Source organism: Anopheles merus, chromosome 2L (assembly GCF_017562075.2).
Source record: "Anopheles merus strain MAF chromosome 2L, AmerM5.1, whole genome shotgun sequence".
Taxonomy (NCBI): domain Eukaryota; kingdom Metazoa; phylum Arthropoda; class Insecta; order Diptera; family Culicidae; genus Anopheles; species Anopheles merus.
In genome coordinates, this window is record NC_054083.1 from 13,418,502 (window position 1) to 13,442,980 (window position 24,479).

The window sequence follows — 24,479 nt, forward strand, 5'->3', positions numbered from 1 at the left end:
GGTTAAAAATACTTATTTTAAACAAAACATTTTTTTGTAATTTACAAACAGTATGAGGGATATTTTATAGCACTATTTCGATGTATCACACAAAAACCTTGATTTGTTATTTGCACCGATGCAACCCACTGTAATCTTCTGCGAGAAGTCTTTCCTAATGAATTTATTGTTGTCTGACAGTAGTTTTCCCTGCTATGGACATAATAACTCTTGTAGTATAGCTCATATAGTTGCTAATTTTTATATTTCATATTGAATTCTTTCAGTTTATAAAGTAGTTTGCAGCTCACCTGTGGTGTACTTTATAAAGAGATTCGTTTTGAATTTATTGCACAACATGTTCGTGATAAGTGGAATTTGAATGGTTTTATTTATTATTCTTCTCATAAGTAAAAATACCGATCAAAAAACACTCCTCAAGTAAACTATGCATAATTATCTGGTTATGCAACGTATTGCATTTTACCGTAACCAAATCTTATCAGTATTACTACTGGATAGGATGAATATCGTGTATCGTGTAACACCACAAGTTTAAGGATAAATTTTTACGCGACATCTCCTTCAAGTACATACTAACGAGCTAATACATCGTGTATTAATAATTATAATAATGCTATCTTTAGCTGATGGTGTAGCACTACTACGTGACACTACGAACGGATTTGAATAGAAAATCAATTGATCGAATAATATCTTTGTCGTACGGTATTCATCAAAGTGGAGGCGATCGCGATTCATCCGCTGAAATGTCGGCATCGCAGCTTTTTCGTGTGCAAAAGTAGATAAAAAATAATACTTTTATCTTTTCCGACTACTTATACATCATGCGCATCAAATTTTGTTTTTGGTATGTACGTTTTATTGGAGTATGTTAAATAAAATACCCAGTTACATTAGTAGTGTTTGCAATCCACACTCCCGAAGCTACGAGAGGAACAAGGCGTAACTTTCGCCTTTAAAATGTATAAAATTCAATCAATAAATCAGATTTTGAAAGGCCTTACTTTATTTAATTAAATGTAGCTAATCCATGCTCGCGATATGCATGTGATTCGTAATTTCCGTGTAAAAAGTGCAAACTAAATTGGTCTGCATACGCATGACTGATTGTTTTACCTAATTGAGAGCCGGTTTCAAATACGAAACATCATAGGCAGTGACAAACAACATTTCATTGAGCTGATTTACTTTGATTGAACAATGGGAAAATTGTGAGGTATATTTCACATTGTTTCCCCAATATCTAAGTTACCTAACTTTTAAACTGTGTTCTTTACGAGTTACAGCATTTTAGCCAGATTTGTCTTCGGTCACCTAAAAGCTTATCAAAAAACAAATCGAAAGACCATCTTTATTTAAATTTTCAGACTTATTCGATGATGTAACCATGGAAACTGGGAAAACTGGGTCGATACAAGGTTTAAACCCACGTCCTATGATGTGTTCGATCGCAATGGCCGCAACACCTTAGGTCAAGTTTGCTCATCTCAACGATGACCTTATTGGTTTCGATTTGATTAATTTTCAAATAAAATATGTTAGAAAAGGTTGGAAGCATCAACCAAATATTATGTGACGCTAGTTTGCTGTTTTTTTTTTTACTTTCTTCTGTGCCATCTATCCCAATTGTGAAATCTCTCCTTTAAAGGGTCAGGTAGCTAATCCTACGCATCTCTGAGTCAGCAAAAACGCCCCATTGTTCCATCAGCTAGGGATATTGTACAACGTTGGTGTTTTTCACGCTAAAGATACACGCCAACGTTCGCCCGTTGGTTATTGTTATATCCAACAGACATTACAAAAAAAAAAGCTGCACAGTAACAAAAACAAACAGAAAAGGGCGCTTTAGTCATACGTGATGCTAAAAGCGTTTCACATCACGGTGTGTATAGCAGTATGTTTTGTAGAGCATATTTAACATTTATGCTTACTATATCTAAAATAAATCATGGCATAAAATGGACACACTAGTTGCCGTTCCAGCACACATTGCATCAAATGAAACTGAGCCCAGTAACACATCCGTAGTGATTTTTAATCTACTGTGATAAAATTCCCATTTCAACTCACACACACGCACTCACACAAGCTCACCATAATATCACCCTATCAAGACGCAATCCATCAAGCGGGGCGCATGAGTTTTAGGAATGTTGTGAAAACATTAACACGAAATGGTTGAAGTTTTCAGATGAATAATACACGCATAACTCTCCGCAAGCCGGATCATAGGCCGCGTAAGCGCAGCCGGCCGGCTACCACAGCCACTAGCAGAGTGATGCAGGGATTGGGAAGTGGTTCGTCGTCTGTCGCTCGCTTTTATGTGTTTAGTGACGCCACCGAGTGATTGCTTCGTATTTGCTTTGCTGGTGCCACCGATGCCCATGTATTTTCATCTAATAGAGGCTTCCCAGGACATACCGAAGACATCGTTCGGAATGGCCAAATCCTTCACCCCCACCGTACGGACTCAAGCCAGCACTAACCGGTTTTGGGACAATATCGAGGGAGAGAATTTTATTTTGGTCCCAAGAACTCCGATAACCCCCACCACTATCACCCTGCGAGGCTCCGTCTACATTCAGCACGCACAGTTCACAATAAATAGCATTGAATGCTCGGCTTTTGCGAGTCCTTCGAGGTTGCTGGCCGAGAGGACGCCATGTCGGCAACGGAACCCCCGAGAACGCTTCCGAGAATGGAGCTCCATAAATGCTAAGAGCGTTTCATAGTTTTCTCCGACTCGGTGCCTTATCTCACGGCCAACAGTTTAGCTGGGCTGGTCGGTGAAGAGAAGGAACAGATCGCACAGTTAATGCTGTTGTGCTTTTCTCTGCCCAAAACACATATCGGATGTGATGCGCTGCCCAGTACTCGGTTATTGCTATGACAAATGACTAGAGTACATGACTAGGTGTGTCTGTGAGTGTGTGTGTGTGTGTGTGTGTCTGTGAGCTTGATGATGCAAGAGAGGATTTAGTCGAGGGAAAGTTGACAGGATGTGCTAGAAATAATCCAGACCATGTTTGTACAGATCGAGCCGAAGCAAGTTCCTTAAGTACTATGAGGGAAACGATATACGAAGCATGTATCATACATACTGATGATGTTTTGATGCTTTATGGTATGAGATAAGCAGAGTTTAATTGATATTAATTAAAGCAAAGTGCTAATGTATACTAAAAAGGATAACAGCAACATGAGTTCTGTCAGTAAGTTTGAATTTAGAAAACATTCCGAAGGATTTGGACTCCTTCCGAATGCAAATTCCTGTCGCGTATATTCAATACATTTTCAGTCGTCGCTGCATGAATAATGTTCAACGATCAGTTAAACACTTCCAGCATGCTTCGAAATGTTCTTGGAAAGCAAGCTAACGTTCTAACGGTGTTTTTGCAGTGCGACTATCGCCACAATAGAAGCAGTTAATCAAATGGTGGAAATTTCCAATTTAAATGCAAAGCAATTTAATTAACGTTTCGCATCCGTTCTGAGCTACCTCTTGCCGTAGTTGTAATTTAAAGGTACAAGAACAATCCCTGTGCACAAGAACAATAACTTTTACATAAGTACAAGGTACACGTACATAAGGTTTTGTACATACATCAAAACTTGCTCTTTATTAAGCACGCTAGATTTGATTAATTGAGCCATAAGCACCAGTCCGTAGGCATAATAGGGTAGAGGGGACACATTTCGTAACTGGCATTACATATTTAGCTACTGCAAATCGTCAGCCCTCTCTTGGGAGAGTAAAAATCAACCAAAAGTTTATTACTCCTATCGGCAGGGACAGTACAGCACAAAGCAAACGGTACGGATCTGAAAACTTTATTACACCCCGTTTATGGTTGGTGGAAGCTTGATAGTCAATTTCGATCCTCCCCCGGAAAAACCACCATGACAAAAATCGAAAGGTCAAACAAAAACTCCACAGTCACACACACACACACTAACTGCAGCTGAAAAGATGCTGAACAAAAAAATGACATCAAAATCGAAACTCCAACGTTCAGCCGGCCAGAGAAAGCAAGTGAAAATGCGCCAGGCGACCCTGTGACCGGCGTGAGTTTATCTTTCTTGGCCAGCCTTTTTTATGGAATCGAAGGGACATTTGCATTTAACGATGGGTGGATATTGAAATTCTCCCCGTCCTGTACCTCGCCCGTTTGCTATTTTTACTACTCCGGCCTCCCTCCCGCCCTGCAGCCAACACTACTAGCAAAACTGTGTCATCGTGTGTTGCAGTGGGGAGTGCTGCTCCGTGTTTTTGTTGGGCATGGAAAAATGGTGAAGCAAAATAAAACGCATCAATCGTGATTTACTGGCTGCCTATAGGACTTAATTGCTGCCGTGCGGGATTGACTGCCAAAGCTTAATGATGCAGTAAAACGACAGCGAGTAGAAAGAGTAGCGAGGGCACAAAAAAGAAACAGATTTGCAGTAAAAACAGGAAAAATCAAAGCACAGTGTAGGACACAGACGACCCCATCGGCGCATGGAACCGTTCGTAATGAAATGGAACCGTTTTAAGTGCTTACTTTGAAACCCTCATCGGTTTAAGTTTTCCAACGAAACGAAATATGATCGAGGGCGTTTTAGAAGTGTCTGCTGAATTTTAGAAAAGCTTAATTTTAGCTACATTATACGCGCGTGTGCTTATCTACTGGGGTTGCTCCTGAGAGCGATCCCTCATAAATAATCATTCAGTTGGGTACGTAGGGAGCTTAAATAGAATGCCAAATTGACGAAGGATTCTGCCGCCCTGCTACAACCGTTCACGGTTCACCGGTTTATCTAGAGGGTGCCGCTTTCAGGGTGTGGCTAGAACCAATTTCATGCATTCCTGAAGCAGACAATTCAGCTATTTGCCAAAATATGTGCTGCACGACTCGCAATGCTCAGGTTTGATGGATATTTCACATTCACCAGCACCGCGCGGTTGGTGATGGGAAATGCCAGATGCCAGAATGTATGGCGATTTGTGTAAATCGATTGTTTTTACAAAATATCTTTACACGTTAATAGATGAAAGGCTAGCTGACAAGTATGGTATGTGCCTAAGCTATACGTCAACAATTTACAAATGATAATTGGTTTACAGGCGGTATTTGTACTATTGAGCTGGTGTGAGCAAAATGTTGAAATGCTATGAAAAATAGACGATCAACATATGTGATCATAATTGACATGCTTTGTGAGTGCTATCTGGGAGAATCTTTTATAAAAAAAAAACTAATCTAATGTTCTAAAAAAGCCCTTTCCTGTTATAAAATCAGTTTTACAAAACATACGCACAACAATCCCTTATCATACCTTATTTAAGAAACCATAACTAACAACATAACTTATAATAATAGATTTAAATTCTATGTATTGCACATAAAGACTTTTCTTTCTTAGATTAGTTTTTTTCGTATAACAACTATTACTTTTAATGTGAGCTCAATGGTCTGAAAAGGCGTAAATTGCCAAATACCATCCGGAACACCATGCTGTATTTATGCAACTTATGCAACTGTTCCTGTTAATCACAAACAATTCTGCATAGGAACTTAATAAGATTTAGTAAATGTAAAGAAATATGCATTCTATGTTTTCGATGCACAGATATTGATTTTTGTTTTGTATTTAGCTAATATCTATCTTTCACACAAAACCAGTTTTAAAAGATTCTTTGAGGGGGAAAATAAAGCGAAGCGTCCAGAACACCAATACCACCAAAATTCGCATCAAAGAAACATCTAATTGACGTTCAAACCAAACAATCGCAACACACACAAACACACAAACGCGTAATACTGGCTTTCAAATCAAATCAAAACAAGCACCCCTTGCCATTGGCAGGTGTGGAAGCTTCGCACAAAACAAACAAGAGACGCTTCTATGCTAAGCTTTCAGTTGTTTCGCGGTATTACATAAAGGATAAAATATTCAAACATCTCGCGCAGTATCCGCGCGATCGTACAAAGGCAGAACTGCAAATGAATGTGAATAAACCGGTGTAAATATTGAATATATTCCGCCGGGCCGTTCAGTGGCCGTTGCCAACGACAGCAGCACAAAAACCTGTTCTCTTTCCAAACCAATACACCAAGCCGCCAAGGGGGCTGTGGCATTATTAGGGTACAATTTCGTGAAGAGATTTTGGTTTTTTTTCTCTCTCTCTCTCTCTCTCAACCGAATGAACCCTTTCCTCCTCACTAAAGGACGAGACGATTTTGCACCGGTCAATGACAGGATTGTGGCTGGAGGGATTAGAAAAGTACCTGGCTGGTATTTGAGAGATACCTGTATTCGATAAGCGACAAAAAACCCTCTGTCAGGTCCACCGAACTGAAACCAGCTATTGATTTGTACGATCGCCGCAGGGCTTAGGGGCTTTATCGTTCATTGTGGGCAATGGACTACTGGATTTCCTCTTTTATATTGTTTAAATAACTCGATTCATAAAAGAAATGAAGAAAAACAAGAATTCAGATACAGAGTCGGGAAAAAAAACTATGACAGCAATAAAATATTCCATTGCGGTGCTTTTGCGGTATGCATGAACCTTTATGCACAAAGCTCTCGTTACAAGACAATCCACCGATGGCAGACCTTAATGCCTTCCTGCACATGAATACAACGAATCCCCTATTATTATTATTATGACATTCAGCCGGAATGCTATCAAATTCTATAATGCAGATGATGCTGGCGAGATAAAACATAAACGACTGTCTGTTTGCTATGGGGCTGCCGTTGGACTGTAAACTCTAAGAAAGGTACAAGTCGTTGAAATCAATTACACGGAATAGTTTACATAACCTATTGCAACCTATTGCATCCATTACGCAGACCATTAGCAAACATGGCTGCCGGTCTGCTATCGATACCCAATGTCCTGCACCACGCGCCAAACTCCCTGGGCCACCAGCTTGCCAGTTGCTCACTTGCCGCTTGCGCCACCACAAAGTGAAATTGATAGAGTCGACCAATCTATTTCGATCTATTTACCCAAGCAGGTGGCTGCTAGAGTGAGCGGCATAATGCTATCGATTAAATTTATTTTTGATCGCTATACATTCACCCGGAAGGGTTTTTGCGATTTGTTTATCAAATATCAACAATTCATCCGCTCGGCTGGGCTGGCAGCAGGCAACCCTCTGGGACGCACTCTGCATTCAACCGATCATGCCACACATATCAGTTTGCCAACCATGCCATGGCAGCTGCTATCACGTCCTCACCCTCCTTCCTGCGGCACATCATCCCGATTGTGGAGGATGTCTTCTGACTGCCAGTCACCAGTCCGTACCAGTTTGTACAGAGACTCGGCTTCTTTCCGGTATGCTCGCAACCTTCGCTTCCTCGGTCTCGGGCAAAGGATGTGCGTTGACTTTTCTTCATTTCTCTCGCTTCTGTGCAGCTGGTATGCGGATCGCCTCGATTCGATCGGAATGGTTTGCTAACAATTATTCTACCGCCCTTGTGGGAGCAAACTGATGCTACCACCCCATTGTCAGGACCTACCGCTTTCCGCTCCCAATCCCCGCCTTGTGCCGTATTTATTAGGGGAACGTCGTGTATCCCTTACGGTGGTTGTGTGGTTGAATTCCTTCCTTCGTAAAAAGCTGATTTTGCCACCCTCGTTACACTGGGTACAGCGATATTGCTACACACATCCGCATACAAAACGCGCACACATATTATGCATGAAATGTTGCTGCTCGAGCAGGGAATAAATTATAAGCTTTCTCAAGCTCGAAGACGCACAGCACTAAACGCCCCAGTACTGGGACCGGTGCAGCAAAGATCGGCATCCCCCTTCCCCGGACGGCGATACCACCCACGGACAAAACCGAGCGATGTGGGATAAATGTGAAAAATGGTGTCACGAAGACGATTATAGGATGCTTTCCTTGCTTGTCCCGGCTGCTACAGCAATGCTGACGGGTACAGCGCGAACGTGCAGCAATGTTCCATATAGTGCACACAACAATCGGCATCACTACACACTACAGTGTGCGCTCACACAAAACAATAACTCACATACCACTCGCTGATCCACATCCGACAACAATTTATATTTGTTTTCCCCATTCGACTTCAGCATCCGAATGGTCCAGAACGCGACACGCAAACAAAAGCAAGTGAGAGAGAGTGAGAGAGAGAGCGAAAAAAGAGAGAGAGAGAGAGAGAGAGAGAGAGAGAGAGTAAGAGAAAGGAAAAAGGAGCCCATTTCCGGGCATTCCATTTGCGATGTGTGGCCAAGAAGCATCATGCATGCTGTTTAAGAAAGGCGTTACCCGAACCATAATAAGGGCGGAAAATATGTCCATTCCTGGACCCATTCCATAGCCTTAGCCCCAGCGCCATACTAAACGCACCGAGCCAAGCTACGGAATGCCAGCTTGAAGTTAATTGACTGTAAAGCAATAAATTCTAGACTGTACATTTCACCGGCCGTTCGCTGCACGGATGACGTCGGTGCGAGGGTCTGTAACGGTAGGTTGGTTGGTACAGTTTAAGGACAGGTTGCCGGCTTTGTCTCCCAGTCTTTTACATCGCTCGCTAAACATACACACACTTCCTGCTGCGGTACGATCCTAAGCACCATAAAATGCCGTCACCTTTCGTTTACATTTGTGCCACACATTCATTTTCTAACGATCATCAAATCCCGACGCCGACGACGACGCAAGCACTCACTGGAAAGTCTTATTTACGCACGCCTGGCGGGAGGTGATTTTTCATCCTCTTAAAAACGGAACACACTCACAAAAGTTAATAATGCTAGCCAATTTGCTGGCGACTCGCAATGCCATCCGTACGTCACGGTGTGCTAAAACGCAAGATGAATTAGTTCCACGCAATGGTATTTTTCGCACCTTCGCACGCGTTCCCGGTTGGTGCGCTATATTTGCGCACTCTGCATAGTTCAATTTTGTCACGCCTAATTAACGGCTTGTGTGTGTGTGTCAGTGTCACGAAATATGTCAAGAGAAAGAAAGCACACACACACAAAGTTATTATTTGCCCCCATTACTCAGATCGTTTCTCATGTGAAAATGGTTTGTAGTATAATGAATATTGAGGAACAAAAGTAATAATGCTACCGCAGAAGCCTTGGAGGTCTTCTTCGATCGTAAAGTAAGGCGATTACATCAATATTTCTTCTTCTTTTTTTGTTTAATTCTCCGTCGTTTTGATTGAAAGCTTCAAAGTGCTTTGCCAGCGGATGTAAAGCGAATTCTCATAATCTGAGATCAGACAACTTTATGTCATTTGATTTAGATTGATGTTCTTAAAACGCTTATATTTGATTGATTGTAAACTCTTGTCGGCATTTTTGTCATCGTTTACTTTAAGTGAATGGAAAAAAATCCGGCACAACATTATTAATATTTGGCCTGCTCTCTGGCAGCAATAGACAATTTGACAAAATCGATTTTTGCAGCAACAAACAAATATGTCCTGGGTAGACCTTACTTCGAGTTTTGGTTCTATTTTATTTTGCTCTCGTCTGATCATTGAACTCTTGCCAATTTTGATGGGTATTACTTGAAAGATAGAAATAAACTATATACCATAATATCATAATTATTGAAACATGATCATTTCGTTACGAAACATGAATTTCAACAGACAATTTCTAATTCATTCGCTAGTACGTCCGGTGTGTCCCAACCTTGGGCCGTTTCTGTTTTTGTTCTACATCAACGATGTGTCATTTGTGTTACATGATGTGAAAATATTAATGTATGCGGATGATATCAAATTGTATGCCTCTAACAAAGATTCAGCCCACTTGAAAACTGCCTTAGATTCGTTTAGTTCGTGGTGTGATCGTAACAAGCTATGTGTATGCGTCGAAACATGTTTTGTTGTGTCCTTCAATCGTGCGCGTCTTCTTATTTTAAGAAATTATACAATTCATGGACAAATTTTGCAACGGAAAACTGAGACACGCGACCTAGGCGTTATTCTAGATAGTAGACTCAACTATTCAGCACACCCCAAAGAGACCATTCACTGCCTTTCTATTATTCACGCTGCACTCTTTTAGGCCTCGCAACTCTTGAAATTAGGCGGATAAATGCTCAACCACTTTTCATTGCTGGCGTGCTCTGCAGAAAAATAGATGCACCCCAGATATTGGAGAAACTTAATTTTAACGTACAAAGATTAACTTCAAGGCACAGGCAATTTTTAAGGCTACAATTCAGTTACACACAGTATGGATCAAACGACCCCATTACTGCAATTTCTTGCGTATTTAATAATTGATTCGTCCGTTTTGATTTTATTACCAGTGTTAGAACTTTGGAGAACGTTTGAGATTCGTTATTTATATTTTTTGTATGTTTGGCGTCATTTTACTAATTAATTTATAATTTGTAACATAATACTTAAGGTACATGTTAAGCCACCATGGCGGACATGATTTTCTATCATTAATACGTGTCATTAATAAACATCATTAATAATGAATTAACAAGCCGAAAGCAACACGAAATCCTAGCTATAAATTACATTTCAATCAAACTTCGTTGTCGAAGCGCATTACGCATATTCAGCCCAGATTTTTTGTTGATCGAAAGTTATAGTACACATATATCTCTATACACTGCTGTCATGTGCTTTTTTTATTTACAATTCTGCCTGTTCTCACACTTCTCGCTAGGAATGGCGTCATTGATCGACCGCAGCGATATGATACTTAGGACAGCATTTTTCCTGCTCTCACCCCACACGCCGGACAAGAGTACAGCCGGTAGCAACACGAACGCGCTCGACAAACAACAAACCCATGGACACCGGGGCGGCAGCCACACACCAGGCAAGGGTGACGGAGAAAGTGGTGAATCCGGTCCCGGACTATCGAACTACTTTGAGCAGGGCAGCGACAGCGAGGAACTGCTCAAGTACTACAAAATGCCGATGCAGTTCGGGACCGAGAACTACACGCTGGTGACGTCGCAGATAGGCAGCACGGCACACGTCCCCTGCAGGATCCATCACATCGGCGAGGGTGTGGTAAGTGGTGCGGATGAAGCGAGGGGGTAGAGAGCGAATGGTTGTGGTGTAGAATGGCTCGGTTTTGACGTTACAAATGGGTCCATTTCCGGAGTTTGCAGTGCGAGGTTGTTGTTGTGTCCGGCACTGGCAAGGATTGTTGGTGGGCGTACACTCGAAGAGAAATGGTATTGAAAAGCACTTTGAGGTTGTGTTAAGCGTCGTTTGTATCGATTTCACATTTGAATGTTTGGAATGAATGAGTCAATAATAGAAAAAAAACTCCATTGTGGGAGTTTTATGCAATACATGTTACCTGTTAAATTAAATGTGTTTAAAAAATTTACTTAGGGTGAATGTTTTGAAATTTTCTTTCTCTTTCCAAATATTTTATACTTCAAAATGTTGTAAATTATTAATTAAGATTATCTCATAAACATGTATGATTTTTTCAATTGTATAGTGATTAATATTTATTTACTTATTCGATTATCTATAATTGTTCTTCTATGTTCTTCATCTATGTTGTTCTTCTTTGGCGCAACAACCTTATTCGGTTTAGGCTTGTCTTTATCACACATTTCCTGTTCACTTTTTATAATAAGTAATATAAGTTATATAAGTTATATATGTAACTTATTTACTATAACTTAAAACTATATACATAACGTGGTATAACACGTCCTAGGGTCAAAACTGTTAAGTATTTTTTCAGCAATACTATAAAGCATATAAAAATAGGGGACAAAATAGACATTAATGACTATATCGAAACCTCCTACACCGATTTTGACACAAATTTGAAAGATATGACGTGTAGTCAGTGCAATATTTCACAAACATTGCCTAAGATTTCTTAAGAAACTTATAAAATGAGTTATGAGGGTCAGTAACATGAAGATATAGGCTTTAACATCGTTTAAATAAGAATTTTCGATGAATTTGCTAATTAAATTTTAAATTATCAAGTAATCGTTTGGTACTGAAGAATATTGGTCCTCAATGAATTATTAAAAGCTTCGTATGAGATGCCTTCTAACGGGCAGATGTTGAAGCTAATTGTGCTCCATTTACATCCCATTACTTGAAAAACTGCAACTTGTATAACTTGTCGTTAATGTATTGCATAAGCCGATGATACAGATTTTTTTAATTCAGCTTGTATACAAATATGAATATCTATATGTCGGTTGAGGAGTGTACAATTTTAAAAGAAAAAATGATACACGGCATTTTAAATAAAGCAAGAGATATTAAATTAAGCAATAAAAAATCGATTGTATCCTTCAACTCTATGAAATGATGATTGTTTTGGCCATGTAGCAATCGATTTTACCCACAAAAACGATACTATTAATTAAATGTTGTTGTATTATCGTGGTGTATGTACACGCGATAGTTTTTCTCATTCAATTGATTAGAACACTTTAATGGTTGAAATCGACAAGCTGACATCACATTTCAAAACCTTTCAAAACCTTGCAAATCTAGAAAAGATATTTTTGTCAGTACACTCTATTATACATCAATGTGTATCAATGTTTTATGAAACCGTACCACTTTTGATGAAGCAAAAGCGAACAAAACATGATCTAATGAACATGAATTTATAAAATTAATTTATTATTTGTTGAGCAGGAAAAAAGAAACATTGCATAATATTTGAACTAGATGATCGCTTAAAGCAGTCTTCCAAATAATTTATCTCACAAAACGTGTTCAACAGTCCAAAATGCGTAAGCTCGAAACGGCAGCCAACCTTAAACCGAACAAAAATTTCCGGAAAGAAGATGTAGGTTATGTTGAAGCCGATTCGAAGATGTGTTTTATGCCGTGTAAGAAAAAAACAGCAACTTTCCAATCCCCCACGCTAAAAAAACACACACACACACACACAAACTTAGTCCCAGACAACGTTGAAGTGAGCCAGTGTAGCTGTTAGCTAGAGTCTCAAACAACCATCAAATGATCGAAAATGGGTCATTACAGAAAATGTGATCGGTAGGAGTTTAGTAAAACCGGACAGCCGATTGATAAAATGGCGAACACGCGGACCTCGTGCATGAGTTCGTGACCGGAATGCTAATTCCCGCCTGCTCTATTCCCGTGTAATAAACCAGGATTTACGCTTGCCCTGCCGTAAGGCACACCATGGCCAAACGCTTTCCACCTTTGCCGAACTACTGATTGAGAAGGTAAAAGGAAGACGATGGCATGAATGTTTAAAGTGCCATAGATTTTGCTCTGGCGAAGAAATGCTCGTCACTGTTCGCTCGGTGGGCAAAAATCTGTGACCAGGTAAAGAATGTTTATCCGGTGACCGTAAAATAAACGGCTGCAAGAAGAAAATCCCGGCCTCTTTGGATTGATGGTTTCTTACACGGTGTACTATTTATTATGCTAATAGCACCTACTATTCAGGTAGCATTTTCAGTGCAAAGCTTTTTCCATCGGTCCAGCTACCGTAAACGCTGAGCAAGTGAGAGACGAATAAGGAGCATAAATTAGATGAAAAAACTAAACTCCCTTCATTGGTTGAGAAATAAACGAATCGGTCACATATTTTAAAGCGTCGTACAAAGTAGCTTTAGATCAGATTTACCAAACAACAGAACAAAAGGAAACAGTAGTTGTGATCAACGATGTAAAAAGCTCAACTGTGAACAGCACACTACAAACCGTTTCAAGGTTGCATCCGTTAACGTTTTGCAATTTCCCCCTAAAGACAATTTCGAATTGCCCCGCTCATGCACCGATGCTTATCGGCGGTATGCACCACAGATGAGGATAACTTCATTCGTAACCGTTACCATGCTGTCTGGATCAAAACGTTTCCATTTTGGCAAAACAGTACAAAAGCGCTCAAACAGAATAATACAACGCAACGTTGCGATGTCCGTGCCATGAACGGTTGCAAGGGATAGCCAGCTTCTTGGACGGCGGATCATCTGCAATCGGATCCGTGATCCGTGCACGAATGGAATGAATAAATAAAACTTCCAAACTGTCAAACAGCAACCCAACTCGTGCTGTTTGAATTCTGCCTTGCAAACCAAGGAAAGTGAGCGTTTCGGTTTTGCTTGCAGCTCGACGGTTCGACCAAACCACGGTTAACATCGGTACAGCATACTAGTATCCTGCCAGGATATCGAAACTGACAGACAATGGTCCCGCAATGCAATCGTGATAAAAGTTCCGTAACAACAACAACAACAACAAGTTCAATTTACGAGTATTTGAATGAAATTTAGCAAATCCTCACCAAATCGTCCCAAGCAAGCATGAAACCGGGAGGAAAAAATGGCCCAAAGTCATTCGTCCAATTGTCCAAACGCTCCAAAATCATCATGATGTCTGTCATGTAGCTCCCCGTGCTGACACTATTGATAGATGTAGTACGAACTCTTGATTCCTCTTTGCACCGGTGACACATCAGGCGGGGAAGCTGCGGGTTTGTGCGCAACTCTGCCAGAACCACTCCCGGAAGCGGCAGGAATCTGTATTCGAGCATTCATCAAACACTTCACTTGTACGGCGAGTGTAATTGCAAAACTTTTCCCAATTTGTTCGCATCCGCTGCACCGTTGTACCGTGCTGTGGACGGGACCGTATCACAGCAAAGCACACGGCAGGATGCCAACTCACCCGGCACCTACCGTGAACAACAGCAGATCGTGGTAAACTGCAAGCGAAATGAAAAAGCTTCAACAGCCCTTTCACGGCACGGTGGCGGCGACTATTCCGCAGAACAAAACAACCGCCAAAAGGGCCATCTTCATGCATAACCTTCTGGTTTCCGGTGTTGCTTATCGCCCCTATCGCCCGTCTCTCATCATTGTAGTGGGTGATCTATTGTGTCGACCAAACTAGAAACTGCCTTTTGCTGCACGTGCCACCCAGTGCGCACGCTGCGAGCAGCCCGGTGCATGTGCATAACATTCCTGTGCGTAATAAATTTCTAGCGTATTGTGTTTTTGCGCGAACGTTTTGCGTGCGGAACCGTACGGGTAAAAGTCCTCGTTGTGCAATAGTTGGTTGCTGTACTCCGCGTACAACATTGTAGTGAAAAATGCTGTTGGAAACTTTACCAACTTGTTTGTTACAAAAATTCAGTTAATATTTTACGAACTCATGAAGGTAACGCTGTGGACAAAAACTAGATATTCACACCAAACAAGTTAGCCATTGCTTACCGATTGCTGGTTTCAGCAAAACCGCACCTATTTTCAAACCTATTTTGAACGGGATCCCCATTTCCATCCCGAACCGCGTGGAAAACCTCAACCGTACAAGAAATCGTTGTAAAACTTTGTTCATCGTTTAGTAATAAAGCGACGCGCGGCACGCATTTATCATTTTCCCGGAAGGCAGCCCGTGCAGGCACACAGCACAAAAACCACAAAAAAGTCCCTTTTGCATAGCAATGTGAATAAATGTGATTTCTTCTCTTCTCTTCCTTTTCTACTTCTGCGCTGCGCCCTTTCCGGTCCGATGCTTGTTTGTGTGCGTGCTTCCCATCCTTCCGGACATGCCTGCGACCGTAGGTGTCTTGGATCCGGCGAAAGGACTATCATCTACTCACCGTTGGCTTGACGACGTACAGCAGCGATGAAAGATTTAGTGCTACCCACCTGCAAAATTCAGAGGTTTGCCAATTGTGCCCGTGTTGTTTATTGTTTTGCCGTTACTTGTAGGTTAGCTGTTGCATGTTGCTGGCCAGTTTGCTCCTGTTTATTTCTTTGCCGTTTGGCCAGTGGTTACTGTAGGTTGGTAGAGTACCGAACAAAAATGCTTCATTTTTTCCTTCTTTAGTGTCACCCATAAAAGTGCCCTTGGTTTGTGTTGTGCTTAAGTGTTCCCCCCACTGTGTACGCCTCCCGTATCACTAACATGTGTTTTGATGTTTTTTCCCTCTCCATTGCGTCTCGTTGCTGTGCTGCCGCGTATGCCCGTCCCCGAACCGGACACTCTAACAGGACTGGACGCTGCAGATAAAGTTCGTGCAGGATCGTGACGCCGGCTTGTACGAATGTCAGGTGTCGACACACCCACCTACGTCAATATTTTTACAGCTGAAAGTGGTCGGTAAGTAGCTATTAGATGGTTGACGGCTGGGTGTTGTAGTAATCGCACGGTGGCAAAAAGCGGCGCACACACACACACCACCGAACCGGCCCTCGACAACCTCGACAACTGGTGCGGTGCACCGCAAACAAACAACCCATTGCGTAATGATTTCAAACGTTGGGTGACGATTAAATAGAACCCATAGCCTACCATTTTGCGTTATTGCGATAGTGTCATTTCGTCTAATTAGCCAGAGCCAGCTTGACCGAGTGTTACAGCGTGAAAAGGCATCCGAATGGAGTGGGAGGTGGTGCCCTAGTGTGGGCATTTTCGCAAACTACCATACCGGCTTGGCGACGGAAATGACCCCCAACAGTATTGTGTGTGTGTTTGTAGTCAGGATCGGTAGGGAAAACCCACTGCATTTAATTATACCAAACTATGCGGCGATGATGAGAGCTGTGTAATACAACAGCAAAAGCTGTATTAATACCGTCTCGCTCCACTGATTTGTCTGACTGTTCGAAATGGTTTCATTTTAAGTATGGCTTTTGAAAACAACCACAACCCACGCATCCGAGCTACGAGAGATCATACTTTTTTAAAGTAAATAATGCTTAAAATACCTTTCACCTTCCGTTTTCCTAGAGGAGCACGTGTGCAAGTAAACTCACCTTTCGGTGAAAATGGCATCTACCTACCGAGCAAAGGCGGTTCCATTAATTCTCTGCTTTATTTTGCTTCACTCCGCACCATCATCATCAGGCGGACTGCGTTGCAGCCTCACTTAACGTGGGTGAAGTCATTCCCATACTACCCCCCGATCTCTTCCTGTTCTCCTGTGTGTAACGTAATACCGTAATGGCCAATTTTATATGCTCTTTATTGTGCCACACCGGTCCAGTTACGCATGTGAAACGCAAACAGCCCCTGAGGCCACGGCAAGCGCAGTCGCCGCGTCGTCATCCGACCCCTTAAGGTACGAATATTTCAAATATTTCCTCTGCCATTCCTTGCAAAAACATCGGAATATCCCCACCGGGATGAGGTGGGTAGTTAGTTTGCTTTGGCTTGCGAGTTGGCACGGGCAGAAGCAAACTGCTTGAAAAATCGGGTCCCACACTGTTGGTCCTGAAAGTGGTTCCGGTGTTAAATTACGCAAGACTGTGTACGCACGTTTTAACGCACACCGGTGAACGATGAGTGTCCTGGAAGATAAAACGCATTTCGCAATGCCACCAGCGTTTGATATCTATCAAGTGTCTTGCAATTATTTCATTCATTTGATTTAGAGAAATAATTTATTAGCCTGCCCCATTGCTTCAATGCTAGCCGACTGACTAGAAAGAGTAGGAAGAGAGTAGATAGAATAAAGAATTGCCACTCCGATCCACTCCTGCCAGATATCATGCACAGCACTCACTGGAAGAGGTGATTTCGTCTGACGGACAAATAATAAGCTCCCCGACCACAGCGCGCCCAATATGCCGCAAGTTGTCTAATTCATCACAACAGCCCGCCCAACCCCCGCACGTTCGCTGTGCTTGGTGGGGGATTAATTCGATAAATCTGTCCCGTGCTGGTGATTGTCCTTTTCTTTTAGCCAACCCAAAAGAGCCGTTCGGCAACATTTCCCTACAAAAACCTTGAGCCACACATTTGTTTGTTTGTTTGTTAGGGTGGTTTTTCTCTCTTTCTCCCCCTTGTTTCTTCAACTTTAGCCTTCCAGCCTTGCCGCGCCTCACCTGATGACCATCATCGTTGCCCATTTGCGGAATGCTGTCCTCGACCACTAATTCCACACCGCCGGCTGCCACACCGCACAGTTCCAAGAAAATGTTCATTTTATTTGTGGTGACCTCTGTCACTCCGTCCCCTCCGCCCAAAATGCACGATTCGTCATCTTGATTTCTTTCGCTTGGCTACTACTTTTAGAATCCTGCTGCTAACGCACACGCAAAAGCAAAGGAAGAATAATAAAACCAGCACAAAAATAAGTACGCTCCAAGACACGCAACATCATGCGAACATCATGCGGAATGTGTTGATCCTTCCGCCTGTCGCCTGTGTGTGGTTGGGCGCACACACCGCTATCCTTTTGCCGTTTACAGTGGGCAAAAGCCTGTCAGGAGCCGAACCACGAGGGCACGGTTGTGGCCTTGTTAAACGGCAAACGCTGAGCCACCGTTGTTTGGGAGCTTGTTGATTTCAATTACATAACTGCGCTGCTCCTACCCCGTCTATCTGCCCTTTCGAACTGCTTCTGCGAGTGAACTGTACAAACCCCTCGAGTGCGAGAGAATCAAATAAAGAACCGATGAGCCGGATTCGGTTTGGCAGTCGCGGCTGCGGGAAGTGGGAAATCGTGACAAAATGTCACTGCGACTCCGATGGTCGGAGACTCCCTGCCGGGAAGCATGCCCATCAATTGGCCAGGGGCCGGAGGCTGTTGGTATTTACATTTTCCCTCCATTTATCACACATTCGATCCCGGGACGGGTACCGTACAGGCGGTGTAAGGCGTTCGTACAGTGCAGCAGGAAATTAAATGGTTGCGTTTGAAATGATGACGAGCGGCTGAAAAATGTATTATTCAGCGTTTGAGTCGTCTTTCGCTGGCGCACGGAGGACACGACGAGCCCTGTGGTGGTACGCAGCAGCAGTAGCAGCAGTGGCAGTTAATTTTCATCAACCGGAAGCTGAAATTGTCACACGGATGTTGATTTTGCCGTGAATGATGGAGCTTCCGGCTCACTTCTTATATAAACGCTCTGTGACGAACTTGCGAGTGTTACCTGCCTGGTCGTGGAAAGCGCTGTTCGGATCGCTTTTTCAAGACACGGCCTGGTAAAAACAAATGTCTGCAAGCAAACAGCAGACAAGAAATGAAATTATACCGTGCGGTTCGGTTGCGTCATAAACGCGTCACCCTGAACGCTAAACCACGCCGAGGATCAAACGTTTTACCCAACACACCTCGGCGGTGGCATGGGCAATCTTGTTTCGCATCCGCAGCTGGTGGTTGGCAAGGGCAGAGCTGATTGTATACCCGCAATCGGAAGACAATTGTGCGCGATTGGAAATCCTTTCCCCCTGAAATCCACTTTTGCCATTCACCCTCAAACGCAATCCACACGCAAGTGGCTGCATCGGATGCTGATGCTGTCTGCATTTCTCATTAAGACGGGGCTTGCTTTTTTCCTTTTTTTGTTCGCCAAAAATTGGACGACCCCAGCAAACAACAGTCAGAAATGGGCAATCACGGCAAGCGGCATCCTGGGTGGGCTTGCCAAGTCCGGTCACGTTTCGCCATCGGAAGTCCGCACGATCTCGTAATCGCTTCCCCGTATAGCTCCGGTTGGTTGTGTGTGTGTTTTTCGGCAGACCAGCAAGTACGCTTCGGTGAGATTATCGTAACGATCCGGGGTGGGATCAGGAAAGGACAATTCACTGGAATTCTCAGCGCAATATTCTCACGCACACACACACAGACACACACAGACCGAAGCTGATCGTAGACAGGAAACAGATTTTTGCTGCTTCCTGCTTGACAAAAAATTAATAAGATTCACAGCAAGTGGGGCAAAGTTTACAAGAAGTGTGCATGCGGCATCGTAGCAGTGAAGCAGCTTCGTAATTACCTCCGACCAGGGCAAAGTCTTGGCCGGGCGCTGGGTTTTTTGCGTGGTAATAAATGGGGATCAGCAGTACTTGCAACACTTGCGCGGTGAAATTGAAAACGACTGCCATTGGTGTGGCTGTGTCGGCTACCAGTTCAAGTCCATTTATAATAGCTTGAAGAGGGGGCAAAAAATAGTAGCTCGACTTTGTTTTGATGCTTACCCTGCCAGACATATATATTCTTTACAACAAGCTCGCTCCATCTAACGTACAGCAGCAACTGCAGAAGGTTTGATCACTCTACATTTGAATGCTCTACGAGGCGAATGTCTGCTAGTAGGTGCTAGCTGTGCAGTTACGCTTACTTGCGTTAAACGTGAGCACCAGCAGAGGCCGAAATTAATAGTACTTTGAGAGCTTTCTTCAGCGAAACGCAACCCATACCCAACTCACCCCACGCCACGAAGGGTGGTGGCGATGGTGGACTACCGGAGGCGATTATTTGGATCCCTTTTTTGCTAACCGCTTCCCTTGTTTCCTTCTTCGTTAACTTGGGCGCACACATTTTCTCCACTCGTGTCTGCCGCTCCAGCAAGGTCCGTGTGTGTGTGTGTGTGGGTGTGTAGGTGGTTGGTGGTTAGATTGATGGCACTTCATATTTGTTGTGCGAACGAGGCAAGTTTGCAAAGTTTCACCTCTTTGTAAGGAACTCATTGCATTGCCGGCAACACAGTAAAACACTCACACATACTTTGTGAGGGTGCGAGCAAAGTTTTTCCCGCTCCTTTAGGTTTTGCTATCCTTTTGTGGGTCTTTTTTTGTCCTCAAGCGCACAGGAAAGTATGGAGCAAAATTTCTTTCCTTAAAGTAGAAAATAAATAACGAACCGAGCCCGATTTTAACTACCCCGACCAGCTCTGCCGTGCACGAGACGCGCGTGGTAGACGCAGCGGTAGTGAGTGATGAACCAAGCGCGCGCGCGTACCGTACGAACAGAGTAAAAGTGATCCAAAACTGTCATCACGTGGCATGAATTTACTCACAGCTTCAAGTTTTCGCACTTGTTCATTTTTCAAATTGAAAGCTCATTGTGCGAGAGTTATATTATCTTCAATACCCTGGCACCATATCAGTGCTGTTCTCCTTCAGCTGCCGCCTCTGCACGGTATGTTATGTCCTGTAACTTTCAGCAATTCATTAGCGTGATGTGATGAAGTTGAAGACAAATTTAAAAACTTTACATTGTTGCGCCGATCGTTAGTAGGTGCAAATGAGCAGCCATCTCGTTTTGGTGAAATCAGTCAAACAGATGATTGAAAGTTGCTGTAAATTTTACATGAAGCAATTTTTCAACTGTTTGTAATTAAGCTTCGATTCCAATAACTGACTCGAATGGATTCCATTGAATAGAATAATTTGAATTCACATATTAGCTAAATCATTAGCCTCATATTAAAAACCTGCAAACTCTACTCTGAATATAAAGTTATTCTCCGAATTTAGGTTCGGTTTTTGATTGCATGTTCCAGTAAACAATTTTCGAAACTAATAAGCTCTTACCCAACACTGAAACACAAAACGGGTTTAACCAAAATTGGCAACAGCAATGTATTTATGCTCTTCATTAGCTACGGACAAATTGGCGTGTTAAAAGCCTAACAGGTTTGTAGACTTGGGCTAAAAAAAATGCATAAATGATTCTGTTCACATGTTTGTGCAAAATGGCACCGGTTGGTATTATTTTGATATAAGATTTTACACAACACCATTAATATGAATAACATAAATCTGTTGGGCTATGCTTACATCAACTAACACATAAAATAACCAGGAGTTGTTTTATACCGTAAGCCACAAAACGTGTCTAGTTTAACGACTCCTATTGCAATCAGTTGCCACATTCTGGGAACAAATTCCTTCAAGCGATACATAATGACATTCTTTGTTCTAAAGTATTCGGGGAATTTTCATCCAATCTTACACAACTAAACTTGCGCCGACTGCAAACATACAAATGGCAAAGCTCGTAATACACTTAGAAACCAACATTCCCAACAACAGCAAAATAGCAACAACACACCGAAAAGTTCTACATGTTCTACAATCGATCCTCGAAAACAAGTGCCAACAACAAATCTCTTAAGAATATCATCCACTCCAATTCCCGCTACTAAAAAGGACACTTTGGAGGGTTACATCGTAATGCTAGAGTGCGTGCGGCTTTGCGGCCAAGACTGCAAGTGAAAAAGTAAAGCTCTCTATCTCGGTCGAGCTCTGGCTGATACGACGCAACGGGACGGAAAATGTCATTTCGGTGCTGTTCAAACTTTAATATTGTAATTTGAAAAGTTCCGTCGCTACCAGCTCGGAAATCCGAAAAAAGGGACACCGGAGATTTTCCACCTCATGCATAGTGCGCCGAAGCAAGTGGTGGTGGTTGATGATGTTACGGCCTCGTGCTGGGTACTCTTGATGATGCTTCGTCGAACTGTCTAGCAGAATGCTGCCGGACACTCGGGAGATGGGTGATGAAATGGCACAGAAGTAATGCTTTTAAAACTGCAAGCCAAAACCGCCACTTTACGTCTCGGCGGTAAGATGTTATTATGCTACGGCTGGCGTAATTGTCGTAAATGGCAAATTGTTTGCACATCCAATCGCCAACCACTTGGCCAGCTCCGACCTTATTCTATTAGCGGATGGTCAATAAAGTGGTGTGGCTGTTTGAACGGTAGCAAAGCAAAATGAAAGCTTCATTGACTTTGCTAGGCATATTGATGGGATGAATGGTTAAAAATGGTTAAATGGTAGAATAAACAAAAAAATATTCAATTGTATTAAAAGATAGTAGCTATAGTAGCTATAGTAGTAGATAGTACATTGAAACGTTGGAATGGGAAAGAGCAAGGCTCTCTGTCCTCCTATAAGCTCACGTGTACAACTTTCTATCAAGTCATATCATAAACTTAATGTATAAAGATAGGATAAGAAATCATAGAACAAATACAATACAATAAGGGTAAAAGGGAATAAACAAAAATACTGTTTAATGTTAAGCCAGGTCCTAGGAAGAATTTTGTTTCTGAGTCTTCTTATATTTGGCGTAAAAAACTATGTATGGTAGATAGAAAGCCTACCAAATAATCCTGCGTGTATGAGTAATTCAATATGAAATAAAATTACCCAAATGCTAAGTGGGCCGGCCTGGTGGTACAGTCGTCAACTCGTACGTCGTAAAAACATGCCTGTCATGGGTTCAAGTCCCGAATAGACCGTGCCCCCATACATAGGACTGACTATCCTGCTATGGTAACATTAAGTCACTGAAAGCCAAGCTCACTTCACTAGTGGGTACAGGCAGGCCTTGACCGACAACGATTGTTGTGCCAAAGAAGAAGAAAGGCTAAGTAATAATTTAATGAAGTTAAACATAACGATTTGACTACTCTTTTATAAATTTATGGACAAATACTTATTTTATATATTTTTGTCTTGAATGTATTTATACGCACAGCAACCATTCTATATGAATTGAAACACACTATCAACTTCATCTTTTATCATTTGCCGAGATTGGTACTTGAATGCCTAAGCCCTTTTTACTGAGAAAACCACAAAGTAATTGTGGTCTGTTGGTCACGAGGGTAATGAGTCTAGCACGATAAATGGAGACATTCTTTGCCCGGAAAGTTGTTTTGCTGTCACTGCTTTTCGACCATATTTTTTTGCGGGTATATAGTAGATTTTTCGGGAAACATGCTTAACTTCACTACGCTCCTTCGGGCGAATTGTCCATTCCTGCCAAACCATTGCTCAACTGTAACCAAACCCAACCAAAACCAAGTGAGTGTATGTTTCTTCCTTCTTCTCAAGAAACCAATGCCACAAATACCAAACAATTGCTACGACAATAATCCTTGTTTGTAATGATATTCCGAAAAAAAGGGAAACTTCACCCCTCCAGAATACTGCCCGTTGGCATCCGTTACTTGTAAAACCTCAAACGCACAGGAAGGACATTTCATAAACAACGTTGCGATATGGAGCTGCTATGCTCTGAGCCTATCAGTGGTCCACTTTTCCATCGCACCGTTCACCGTATGCGAACATTCAACCTCACTCCACGAACAATCTCAGCAATGAATCATGGCTTTGCGTCATAGCTGTTTTTGACTATCATTATTTACCCATTTCCAACTGCTACCGTGCAGTGTCCTAACCTTGCCACCCTGTTTGAGTAAATTATATTTTTCTATTTCCATTACACAGCTCAGAATGTTTTTTTTTTTTACTTTTCTCAATGATGACGAAGGTACATTTTCGTAGAACAAATCTCATAAACGATAAATTTCCACACCATTTTTGGAGGGAAGGTGAAGAAGGTGAACGGTGCGTCCAACAAAACATAATATCCTCATCATGCTCATTTGCCTGCTGCCAAAGACGAAACGAAACGGCTGAGGCACTTAATTATACCTTTAATTTTGTATTCTTATACTAATGATAACCAGATTTGCTGGCGTTTTATCGTTTTCTTTTTTTTCTTTTTCATTATTCATTGCTATATTTGAGTAACGTTCAAACACCGTACCAGTGGGTCACAACCACAAAAATTCTGATTTTACCATAGTGGATGATACATAGGATGTCGTTCACCGGGCAAAAAATAAAGCTTTAGAAAAGCTCTGACCGTTTTTCATTCGTTTCGTTTTATTGTTGTTGTTTGCTTTTAACACATTCATTAATTTTTGCTTTACAACGATCAAGCGAATGAAACCTGGGGAGAG

General features: G+C 42.2%; 1 protein-coding gene across 4 annotated transcripts in view; it reads left to right on the top strand.

Moving 5' to 3' along the window:
* Nucleotides 1–24,479, top strand: part of LOC121593494 — a 64,944-nt gene that overhangs the window by 26,159 nt on the left and 14,306 nt on the right. For all 4 annotated transcript variants that reach the window (XM_041915866.1, XM_041915864.1, XM_041915865.1 and 1 more), the window contains 3 exons: nucleotides 10,673–11,025; nucleotides 15,549–15,650; nucleotides 15,981–16,089. In XM_041915866.1, the coding sequence (XP_041771800.1) occupies nucleotides 10,673–11,025; nucleotides 15,549–15,650; nucleotides 15,981–16,089 (564 nt within the window). The remainder of the gene's footprint in view (nucleotides 1–10,672; nucleotides 11,026–15,548; nucleotides 15,651–15,980; nucleotides 16,090–24,479) is intronic.